The sequence below is a fragment of the Schistocerca piceifrons genome, chromosome X (genome assembly GCF_021461385.2).
Source record: "Schistocerca piceifrons isolate TAMUIC-IGC-003096 chromosome X, iqSchPice1.1, whole genome shotgun sequence".
NCBI classification, from domain to species: Eukaryota; Metazoa; Arthropoda; class Insecta; order Orthoptera; family Acrididae; genus Schistocerca; species Schistocerca piceifrons.
In genome coordinates, this window is record NC_060149.1 from 505,547,525 (window position 1) to 505,560,686 (window position 13,162).

Here is a 13,162-nt window from a genome sequence, read left to right on the forward strand (position 1 = left end):
GACTAAACCAGAGGTTGTACAGAGTTTCAGAGAGAGCGTAAGGGAACAAATGGCAGGAATGGGGGAAAGAAATACAGTAGAAGAAGAATGGGTAGCTTTGAGGGAAGAAGTAGTGAAGGCAACAGAGGATCAAGTAGGTAAAGAGACGAGGGCTAGTAGAAATCCTTGGGTAACAGAAGAAATATTGAATTTAATTGATGAAAGGAGAAAATATAAAAATGCAGTAAATGAAGCAGGCAAAAAGGAATACAAACGTCTCAAAAATGAGATCGACAGGAAGTGCAAAATGTCTAAGCAGGGATGGCTAGAGGATAAATGTAAGGATGTAGAGGCTTATGTCACTAGGGGTAAAATAGATACTGCCTACAGGAAAATTAAAGAGACCTTTGGAGAGAAGAGAACCACTTGTATGAATATCAAGAGCTCAGATGGAAACCCAGTTGGAAGGAGTATATAGAGGGTCTATACAAGGGTGATGTACTTAAGGACAATATTATGGAAATGGGAGAGGATGTAGATGAAGATGAAATGGGAGATACGATACTGCATGAAGAGTTTGACAGAGCACTGAAAGACCTGAGTCGAAAGAAAGCCCCGGGAGTAGACAACATTCCATTAGAACTACTGACGGCCTTGGGAGAGCCAGTCCTGACAAAACTCTACCATCTGGTGAGCAAGATGTATGAGACAGGCGAAATACCCTCAGACTTCAGGAAGAATATAATAATTCCAATCCCAAAGAAAGCAGGTGTTGACAGATGTGAAAATTACCGAACTATCAGTTTAATAAGTCACGGGTGCAAAATAGTAATGCGAATTCTTTACAGATGAATGGAAAAACTAGTAGAAGCCGACCTTGGGGAAGATCAGTTTGGATTCCGTAGAAATATTGGAATACGTGAGGCAATACTGACCCTACGGCTTATCTTAGAAGCTAGATTAAGGAAAGGCAAACCTACGTTTCTAGCATTTGTAGACTTAGAGAAAGCTTTTGACAATGTTGACTGGAATACTCTCTTTCAAATTCTGAAGGTGGCTGGGGTAAAATACAGGGAGCGAAAGGTTATTTACAATTTGTATAGAAACCAAATGGCAGTTATAAGAGTAGAGGGGCATGAAAGGGAAGCAGTGGTTGGGAAGGGAGTGAGACAGGGTTGTAGCCTCTCTCCAATGTTATTCAATCTGTATATTGAGCAAGCAGTGAAGGAAACAAAAGAAAAATTCGGAGTAGGTATTAAAATCCATGGAGAAGAAATAAAAACTTTGAGGTTCGCCGATGACATTGTAATTCTGTCAGAGACAGCAAAGGACTTGGAAGAGCAGTTGAACGGAATGGATAGTGTCTTGAAGGGAGGATATAAGATGAACATCAACAAAAGCAAAACGAGGATAATGGAATGTAGTCGAATTAAGTTGGGTGATGCTGAGGGTATTAGATTAGGAAATGAGACATTTAAAGTAGTAAAGGAGTTTTGCTATTTGGGGAGCAAAATAACTGATGATGGTCGAAGTAGAGAGGATATAAAATGTAGACTGGCAATGGCAAGGAAATCGTTTCTGAAGAAGATAAATTTGTTAACATCGAGTATAGATTTAAATTTCAGGAAGTCGTTTCTGAAAGTATTTGTATGGAGTGTAGCCATGTATGGAAGTGAAACATGGACGATAAATAGTTTAGACAAGAAGAGAATAGAAGCTTTCGAAATGTGGTGCTACAGAAGAATGCTAAAGATTAGATGGGTAGATCACGTAACTAATGAGGAGGTATTGAATAGAATAGGGGAGAATAGGAGTTTGTGGCACAACTTGACTAGAAGAAGGGATCGGTTGGTAGGACTTGTTCTGAGGCATCAAGGGATCGGCAATTTAGTATTGGAGGGCAGCGTGGTGGGTAAAAATCATAGAGGGAGACCAAGAGATGAATACACCAAGCAGATTCAGGAAGATGTAGGTTGCAGTAGGTACTGGGAGATGAAGAAGCTTGCGCAGGATAGAGTAGCATGGAGAGCTGCATCAAACCAGTCTCACGACTGAAGACCACAACAACAACAACAACAGCCTTTTTGTTGTGCCTATCTGTGACTCAGCATCTCTGCTATGTGATGTGTAGCAACTTTCCTTGTCATAAAATTGTGCAGGAGAGTATTTCAAAGCAGACCATACACAATGAGTAAAATGTAAGTGTAGAAAAATGTTGTTGACAAAGTTCTGCGATTTTTTGAACAGACCTAAATGTTTTGATTACATGTTTACTAGCACCACCTTGTATACAATGAAATATAAGTCCTTCAAAGTCATAAGTGAATTCTTTGCATCATTTATGAACTCCAAGTCAGATTAAGGATTGTGAATTAGTTGTAGTATTTGAGTGAACAACTTCAGTAAATTCTGTGCCTTCACATTTCCACACATGTGTGAGCAATTACCAAGTGTGTTTGGGGGGTTAGATTTCAATTTTATAGTGGTAGGTTGTGAATGAAACACATTAAGAAAGGCAGGATATTGATGGAAAGTCAAATCCAGAATGTAGTGCCTATAGAAGATAATTGCTTTCAGCAGTAAGAATGTTGATTTAGTAACATATAACAACAAAATTTCAGGGATTTTTTATGATTTCATACAGTTTTAAATTTACCATTGCTTCTGATTTGTGTGACATGCTATTCATAATATTTTGTTGCAGCAAAGAGACCAGTACCTGTTCAGTGTCCTGTGGCAGGAAAATTTAATTTCACACAGCGTGGGGATGTTCCATTCGAAACCCGTATTCTTGGAGGTGTTACACTGTCACCAAGACCTAATATCTATTGCAAACAGAATATATCAGACTTCTCTGTGTGTGGCATTGAACAGAAAGAAATTGCAATTGATGAAACTTACTGCCTTAGTGTGGATCATTTGGGAAGACCTGTTGATATATACAGTAAGTATTCATTTTCTGAATTGGAAGTTCTTTTACCATCATCCTTTCATTCTACCTCAAGTAGTTGCCATTCCCTAGGTTGCCTTCGGCTGCTCAGTGGTCAAGAGGCAGACTAAAAATCTAAGGATGTCAGGTTCAATCCCTGATCAGTTGTAAGATTTTTATCTGTTACTTCTCACTTCTTTCACCTGTGGCAATGTTAGCAGATGTGAAAAATGCTGATTTGTACTGTGGTTCGGAATCCACATTTAACTCTAGTTCCCCCGTAACTGGCTAGGAAAGTCAGTTCATAGTTGAGAAAGAGGCAACAGCATACCACCACCAACAGAATTTGAATCTATACTCTCAGGTCTTGTTCTTTGTATGAACACACACTTAATTGTAGCTGGAGATATGAACATATATTTTCTGAACAACAGCACTTTCATATCAAAACTCATGCACATACTTTCCTGATCAAACCTTACAGTGGCTGCACTTGGGCTTTCTCAGCGTACAGCAGACACATACTTTTTCGATATTTTCGTAACCTAAACTCCCAGTAGCGTAAGTCACATGGATCAGATCTGTGCACCTTGTTTGTCTGCTCATGATCTAATGTTCATGACCTACTCATTGCAGTGCCCAAAAAAACAAACCACAAATGGCAACTTTCAGAGATTTTAAGTGTATAAATATGTCTGTGCTTGCAGAGGAAGTATATATATTTGTTGGCAGACAAAGGCAGGAAGTGACTCTGATGTAAATGATGAAGTATCTAATTTCACTGATACACTCAATAATTTGCACAATAAATGCACTCCTATGAAAAGAGAAACTGGTTAAGAGTAAAGAGAAAACATCCACCATGGTGTACATACCACCTCAGACACCTTATGAGTAGGGTGGCGATTCTTTTGGAAAACCTTAAATTCTCAGGGAATTACATTGTACTGGAAAAATTGGGGAAATCTCGAGGAATTTCAGGAATTTGATAAAATCTCAGGGTATTCTGCATTTTTAACCTAGCATTGAAAATGAATTTTCGTGAGTTTTATAAATCACAAATTTTAAAATACTTAATATCTCAAAGTGTGCTAATTAAGTATTATTCCACATAAATTATCAGTGTTTAAAAACTGTGATTAAGCTAATGGGCTTATGGCTGACACATAGCTGAGAGGAAAGAAAAGTCATTATTGCAGCATGTTGTCCCCATCCCCCCTGCTCACCATTAATTTCATCAGGGGCTCCTTGACATCGTCTTCCTCCTCACAACTGGAATTCTCAGGGAATTTTTTTTTCCAAGTTTTGGTGCGTAGCCACCCTGATGTGTGCTGGAAACTGCAAGATGCCACTGGGCTATGTCTACACATAAACATTGCTTTTATCTGAATCAAGTGACCCTGTTTGAAAAGTGGATCACACCACCTCCTCTCCCACAATTCACACAATTCAGATGTATTTAATAAACTGTGTACAGTGGAAATGGAAAGAGAAGGGGCATCCTGACAAGTGAATCTTTGTTGTGGTTCTTGTAGAAGTTAATAGTGATCAAATGGTTCATCTCTAAATACTGAATTGAAAGAGTAGTAATTTAGACCATTTTTATTACAAAATATTCTTCACGAGGAACAGCACAGGTATTAAAAAACCAATATAGTTAACTCTCTCACACACTGAAGATGAGTAGCAATTTTAATATGAAAATCTAGTAGTTAAACAGTTACCAGAAACTGGACAGCAAAGTTCATGGGGAAAGGAAGAAAATAGCCTGGTAACTAACTCTTATCAGACATTGTGATAAGTGTCATTCTGGTGGGGTAAGGAAAATATATGCAATAAGCCAAACAGCTGAGTCATGGTTAAACCATCAACTGCCAAAGCATGATTTAAAGTGAAATCCTCCATGTTTTAACTGAAAATGTTCCTTATCCATTCTCAACACTAACATCTCGCCTCACTTTGCTGCCAGAAGTTACCAACTTTAAGAGACGAAAAGATGAGCTGTGACTTCAGCAGTGGCAGAAGGCACCTGCACGGCAAGTGCTGCCTGCATCCTGCGCAGAGGGTGAATGGCTTGCCTCGATCCCTGTGTATATGAAGAGAACTGCTATTGAGTGGTCCCAAGTCCTGACAGAGAATACTTTAATGACTACACTTCTCTGAGCTCTCTGTGGAAAAACCGCCAAAAATCACTGGTTGTCTAGTCAGACAGAATATTAGAAACATTGCCAGTGAGAGGCCATGTAGCAAACATTTTCCTCTCTCTTCCAAAAAGTTTGTTATTATTTGAGCCAATCTCTTAACTTTTCAGGTTACACAAATTTACAATAATTTGCTGTTAGACGTACACCTGGGAAAATTTGTGAAGGCCTGGTCAGTGTAAGAGAATGCTAGCTTCTGCCCATACCAAAGTTGATGTCTGTTCTCCCACTTTTGACTAATTTTTAGGGTGTCGTTCTATCAGTGAGTGCTTCAATTTCTCATGCTAAAACCTGAGGTCAATTACCTGCATATTTAGGTGGCAGAGTTACATGGCAGTGAAATTCAGGAGTGGGCCTAATGTGTGAGATAGCATTTCACGTCCCCCACACAATCTTATGTGCAGGCCAAACTGCTGCATAAATTTACAGAAGCCTCCTCTTTGCTCATTGGACCTCCTCCAGCCGCAATATTGTCATATTCCAAACCGTGTCTAATGTGCATGTGGTTGCCTTGCTACAGCCTCTGCAAGATATTATCAGCACCCGAGACAATTGCCAAGGATCTCTGGACATGGTCTGTGCATGACGCTACATGCAGTAGTGAGGTGAGTGGTCAGTGTCCACAGAATGTGCTCAGTATTGGGAGGTGGCAGAGGATGAATCATTTACCCTGCTAGTGACTTGCCAGGGTCCAGGTATGTGCTGTGTCCTCACTCTCTGCAGTACAGGATCGTTTTGCTGCCAATGGCCAGTGGAGGGCTGCACCAAGACTAAGAAAAAGCACTAGCTAGCCCCACGTGCAAACCCATATGCAATTAATGGAAAATATTTTGTTCCATAGGGAAATTGTAACCTCCATAATCATCTTAATGATTAATTTACATATCAAAACCTGCATTTTACTTACACAAAAGAAAAAAGATCTCTACATCTCATGAATGAGTAGCTAATGCTTTTAACAAAAATGAAACTGACTGGCTGGCTGTATCCTGACATGTTTCATAACCTTCCAATCTGGGGAAAATTTGTGCCAATGATGTCACACTTATATTAATCATAGTAAGGCTTCACTTACAGAGAAGAAAGATGTGGTTGCTACTCCAGAGCACAGTTACAGTGAGTACCATGGCCTACTCGTAGTGTAATTCTTGGAAGATCATCGTACGTCATGGGGGGGGGGGGGGACTGAGGCCTCGGAGTAGTCCAGTTGATGCAAGTAGATCATGTGATCACTGCTCAGCTCTGTGTTCCAGGTCCCCACTCTCCATTCAGCATAGTTCCGACATTTCCTTAAGGACACCGCACATGGATGGTGACAATATGTTTGAAGTATCCCAAAGTATTTATACCTATCGAAACAAACCTCATGCTGTCCATTATGCTTAAGGTACAAAAGGAAGCCCACGTAGACTGCTTCAGATGGCATTCTTGTCACCTCCCAAAGTCGTCATACACTCGCTGCTTCATCACATAGTCCCATCATGTCAGAGATCTTGTACAACACAACACACACAACCAACAACAATCAGTGCAGAAACAATGACATGGAGCAAATTCTGCTGCATTAATTTTTAATTATCCTTCAGCGGATGACAGTTACAACTACTTTATTCCACAACAAGAACAAAATGTAAATGTGATTTGACATACATTCATTTTACTCCTTACAATCCATCTGAGTCATGTAAAACCCCTTATCACTAGTTTCGGTTAAGCTTGGATGGATCAAGTTCACCGTCTATCATAGCTGATAGTGCACTTCTGTTCTCAAGGCATGGTTTTCGCATTATCCACTCTTCTGCTTCAGCCTGGTGATCGTCTCAAACCTACTTCAAACAGCAGGACAGAACATACGGCGTTAGTCAATTTGCTACATACCAATCACTTGTGTATGTTAATAGCTGCTGGATGCCACAAACTGTACTTGAGTTACCCTCTTTCTCATCTGTGACTCATTCCACATCATCATGATGCAAGGAACTTTCTCACTAATCATCATTCTGCATCCCCTATGACTACAATTAAACCATAAAAAAAAAAAAAAAAAAAAAATCATCCATTTCACAGGGCCCTCACATACTCGCAACATGGACTTATCAGTTCTTATTAAATTTCCCACTAACCACTATTCATCCCATCTCTCTCCTCTGCAACCTAATACACACTTTCTACTACACCGCAGACATCACAAAACAAAACTGAAGCAACCAAAATTCCAGCATGCCAACAAAGACTAGACTCTGGCCTTCAGGAAACAACTAACACTCAGATTTTACTCAGCTTATCTTACGAACACACATACTTATCACCTCCTCCAAGGAATCGTCACTACTCTGACAAGATTCGCAAAATAACATAGTCCGTGTCTCATGCTACTTTACTAATATCTCAACTTGACTACACAGTTAACACCTCACAAGGTAGACAATGCCACCAGCAGATGCCTTAATTCACTGGAAAGTAGAACTCTGGGTCAAAAATTCTCTTGGCTTTCTTGGTGGACAACAGAAACTGAAAGTGACCCAACATCGCACTCATAGTTTATCATTCTACATGACCAACAGAAGGTATGCACCTTCTTTCCTATGGAATACTTAAAATTTGCCAGTAACTATGAACTTGAGACCAGAACCTTTCTCATACTGAAATCAGTTTGTCCCCAATAACCTAATTATGCTACTAAACTAGACTTTTCATGCATCTTGTCTCATTCCTATATTTTTATTCAGTGAAAGGTTTAAAATTACGTACATTATGTGTCCCACAAGGTTTCTGTGACTTCAGTGATGCCACCTCTACCATGTTAGCATCCACGATTCTCCGTAAGTAGACACATCCATAATATAGAGGGGAAGCTTGTGGCACAATGCCTTTTGTTTTTTGATAGCCCATGTGACTTAATGAGCAACTTTTGACCAATTTCTTAGCATCAAATTTTCCTTCATATCAGCTCACTCCTTTTTGTATTCGCCAGCCTCTTTGCTTCGCTGGAATGGAAATTATCTCCTTATGTCGGCAATGCTGATTGGGCAGAAATTCTACCAGCTGCCAAACTCTCTTCTCTGCCATTTGATTTTTGAGAATGGTTATCAATACAAGTACAGTAGAGCTATGAGGGTTATTCATTACATCCTGGGAGCTATGTAGGAAGATGTTCCATGAAGCATGTTTTTCACAACACAGGCAGTAAAGGCTACACAGTTTGCACAAAATTCTTACTGTCAGATTTAAAAATGAAAATAAATAACTGGTCTTATTCTACAATTCTGCAGCATTGTCTTCCATTCTAAAGAGCAAAACTGTGGACCATTATCTGAGAACGATTTCTCGACTCTCCCCACCTGTTTCAGAAATCCCTGCATAGTAAAAAGACCAAAGCATCTATGCTTTTCCAACAACATCTACACTGTAGCCTTACGCAATGGAACCAAGTTTACGAATTTTGAGGTCAGCTCCAACGTGACAAGAACGTAATGGAAAACGCTTCTCAACCTCGGTAACGGGTGTAGGAGATCGGTGGCCCCCAGTTGACACAGTCTCTCTGGCACAGTCGAAACCAGGGGCATCTGATGCTAAGTCGCAGGTGGCTTTTCATTCTGACAAGGTCTGCAGACCAACAGTACTTTCCAGATCCTGCATTCCATGTTATTAAAATGACTGTGGAATGCAACTTCAAGAATCATTTTCGAGGTTCAAAATAGGCAAGGCTGAAATGAGTATACCAAATTAACTTATTAAAGTGGTGGTCGGGTATGCATAATAACCTGACTGAAGAGGTTGTTGGATATGCATAATAACCAGAGCAAATCATCTATGCTTTTCTGATGAAATAGAACTGCCTTCTGCAAGAGATGAAATTATGTAATCTCATCATTGTTGGTATCAGGATCAGCAACTCATGTTGTTGTGGTCTTCAGTCCTGAGACTGGTTTGATGCAGCTCTCCATGCTACTCTATCCTGTGCAAGCTTCTTCATCTCCCAGTACCTACTGCAACCTACATCCTTCTGAATCTGCTTGGTGTATTCATCTCTTGGTCTCCCTCTACAATTTTTACCCTCCACGCTGCCCTCCAATACTAAATTGGTGAACTCATTATATTTGTAATTAACTAATTGAGGTTTCTGCCATTGTATTTCATGTTTTGTTAATAACATTGCATCTTCTAATATAGGTAATAATTTTAGAATGAATGGAAAGTTCAAAACTAGTCACTAATAAAAATTTTATTTGCAACTGACAGAAACCATAGTTAATAAATTACACATCTGAAATTGTGGAATTGCTGGCTGTACACTGTTGCGCACTTTTCTTTTTAATTCATGAAGGTCCAGACCGTAGTCTTGCTTCCTTCCTATGTCATTCAATGCCACTGAAATGAAGTTGTCGAACACTGCTTCCTTCATGCAGAAGAGGCTGTTATGGTTTTCCTCTAGTTCTTCGTCTATTGTTTCAGACAATGTACAATAGGACAGCAAGATATTTCACCAGCTATGACATTAACTGAGCCCAGTAAGAGTGTGATTGTGGAGGTGAATTCTTTCAGGTACAATACCCATCAGAGTAACCGTCTGTTAGTCAACTTGGCAGTTAACAAAAGCTGTAGTGCTGTATGCTAGATCAAGATGCAGGTTCTTCTTCCATACAAAAAGAAGTGAAACTTTTTAAAGCCCCACACTATGGCAATTGTTTCAGGCTTGATAACTGAGTAATTCTTCTCACATTTAGACAAGACATGGCTCCCAAATGCAGTTCTGTCGCCACCACCTGTCCTTCCTCTTCAAATTCTTGATACAGGCCTATGGCTTACCTAGACTTTGCACTGTCATTAATCATACAGAAATCCCATGATCATTAAGGGTGAGCAAGTATAGGAACTACCATGAGTGTCCTCTTCAAAGCCTGGAATTCATGTTCTGCTGCTTCATCCCGCAACCAGAGAGATGTTTCCCAAGTCACCTCATGGAATCTTGGAGTTTACAGCGTTTAAATACTAATGAATCTCTTGTACAAATCTATGAGCCCAACATAACCACATAATTACTTCCTAGTCTTTGTTGTCAAGTACTGTCCTATCACCTCTATTTTCAACAGGTCAGGTGCGATTCCAAACTTCAAAATTATATGATCCAGAAATTTAACTTGAGCTGCTCTGAAACAAGTCTTCTCAATTTTTACAGTGACTGCATATGGTGCTGAGCAAAGACCTTAACAAGAGTTGCTCCATGAGTTCTCAGCAATTAAGATGCCATTCACGCAATGCATCACTTGGTACCAGAAAATCCATGTACTGATTAAAGGAGGGCTCCAATTTGATCTGCCAGTAACTTTATTGTAGGTCAAGACATGAAAAAATTTGTACTCTGTGAACCTTCTGGAGCAACTCCTCCAAGTTTTCTGGCCTATCAGCCTCTGGTATTATAATTAGATGCGAGTCAGTACCAAACGAATCGTGCCATCTCACTTCTCCACCACTTGCATAGAGTTATTGAACTAAGAAACTACTGGTTCAGTGACACCTTGATCTAGCATTACTGAGATTTTCGTCCTGCCCTTTCTGCTTTCTACTTGTATGCCAGTGACATGGTATACAGGTGCATGAAAAATGTGGTGTGCTCCGTCACAGCAAAGTTATACTGAAAGACCTTAACTGCTCCCAGTTCCGACAGTCTGTGTGTGTGTGTGTGTGTGTGTGTGGGGGGGGGGGGGGGGGGATATTGCATCCACCTCATGAATTTTCCACCATATTTCGTCTTGCATTGTGGTCCAACCATGTGACAGGTATTCATCTTTTTTTTATCATAACGTTGACATGATCCCACTGTCATTTCTTCTGATTCGATACACAGTTTTAAACAGTTCACCAGAAGTTGTTCCTGAGGCATTAGTTCCTCAAGCAAAATTTGTATCAGGGACCTTTTGATAATGCACATTCTACACATCCTAATTCCATAACTGCCTGATTCTCTTGTAAGGACTCCATACCCAGATCAGTGATAGAGACCCTTGGTGCATTTGGAGGGGAACTGCTTGTCCCACAGGTGCAACAACCACAGGTAGCTAGGCTGTGTAGAAGGGACTTTATGGTATGGAATGAGTGGCAGCTGTCAAAGTGAAGGTATTGCTAGTGGTTGGTAGGTTTGATATGGACAGAGGTACTGATGTGGCTATCCTTGAGGTGCTCAACATCGAGGAAGATGGCCTGTTAACAGGAACCATTTCCTTCACCATCTCTCCGCAGTTCCTGTTCCTTTACCTCACGACACCATGCTGATCACTTGACACCACCTCCCTCCACATTAATCACCAGTACCCGTGGCATTGCCGCTGTTGGACACGATGATTCAAACCTGTGTGTGGCCAACTTGATTTAGGTTTCCGTGGTTTTCGCAAATCACTTCAGGCAAATGCCGGGATGGTTCCTTTGAAAGGGCATGGCCGATTTCCTTCCCCGTCAGACGAGACCAATGACCTCACTGTTTGGTCTCCTCTCCCAAATCAACCAACCAACACTACCTTCCCCAGTGCCTGACTGTCTCCAAACCTGAAGACTGTCTCCATTGAAGATGTCACCTACAAATAAGTCCAAGTATAGAAGTGGGCACCCACATGGCATCATCCTGTGCCAACCTTTTCATGGGCTATCTAGAGGAATCCTCCTCAACTGCCCAGAATCCCAAACCTCTCACCTGGTTCAGATTCATTGATGAAATCTTCATGATCTGAACCAAGGGACAAGACACCCTAGCCACATGCTGTGGGGGCACCAACAACGATTAGCAGGGTGCCGTGTGGTGAAGCGACAGGAACTGTGGAAACTCGGGGGGAGGGGAGGGGGGGCGGAGGGCGGAGGATGGTTGGTGTGACAAGCTACCTTCCTCGATGTTGACCTCCCCCTCAAGGATGGCTGCATCAGTACCTCCGTCCATGTCAAACCTATCAGCCACCAGCAATATCTCCACTTCGACAACTGCTACCAATTCCATACCAAGAAGTATCTTCCATACGGCCTAGCCCCCATGGCAGTCACAGCTGTAGGGACAAACAGTTCATCTCAAAACATACCAATGGTCTGACGGAGGCCACAGACTGAAATTACCCTCTCAACCTCGTACAGAACCAGATCTCCTGTGCTTCGTCTCTTCAGTCACTAGCATATCCTATGCCTCCCACCCCACCCCCCTCCCTCCATCCAGCAACAAATGAGGGCTCCTCTTGTGGGGGCTCATCATGTGACTGAGTACCAGCCAGTACTGGAGCAACTGAATCACATTCTTTGCAAAGGGTTTGACAACCTCTCGTCATGCCCTTAAATGAGGAATATCATACCCTCTGTGTTCCCACCCCTCTAACAGTAGTATTCTCCCACCCACCAAACCTATGCAATATCCTTGTCCATCCTCACTGCACCCCTGCTCCCAATTCCTCACTTCATGTCTCATATCCTTGAATAGACCTAGATGCAAGACCTGTCCCATACATCCTCCCACCATTATATACTTCACTCCGGTCACAGGCATCTCCTATCCCATCAGGAGTAGAGCTACCTAACAAAGCAACCACATGATCAACAAACTAAGCTGCAACCAGTGTGCTGCTTTCTAAGTGAGCATGACAACAAGCAAGCTGTCTGTCTGCATAAATGGCAACTGCCAAACTGCGGCCAAGAGGCAGCAGGACCAACCCCTTGCTGAACATGTTGCCCAATGAGGTGCTTCACTTCAGTGACTACTTGACAGTCTGTGCCATCTGGATCCTCTCTATTGACACCAGCTGGGAACTCTCTCTGCAGTATATCCTGGCATCAGCCTTCGCTAGATCCTGTTCTTCACCCATCTATCCCTTTCCCTGCTCCTACACCAGCACTACGCAGCCTTCTTTTCTGCCAGTGCATCCACTAGCCCTTCTCCCTTCTCTGCTTCTCGCCCTCACAGATCCCTTCGGTGTCCCCACCCTTCCCCCCCACACATACACAAAAGGTCCCGACTACACCCTGTAGCCCTACCCTGTTCTACCATGTCACTGCATGCTCCCACATGCAGTACACATTTTCT

The 13,162-nt window shown here is 41.6% G+C and overlaps 1 protein-coding gene across 2 annotated transcripts in view; it reads left to right on the forward strand.

Annotated features, from left to right (window-relative positions):
- The window catches only part of LOC124721218, a 134,590-nt gene that overhangs the window by 69,159 nt on the left and 52,269 nt on the right, over positions 1-13,162 (forward strand). For both annotated transcript variants that reach the window (XM_047246070.1, XM_047246069.1), the window contains exon 8: positions 2,684-2,923. In XM_047246070.1, coding sequence (XP_047102026.1) covers positions 2,684-2,923 — 240 coding nt within the window. The remainder of the gene's footprint in view (positions 1-2,683; positions 2,924-13,162) is intronic.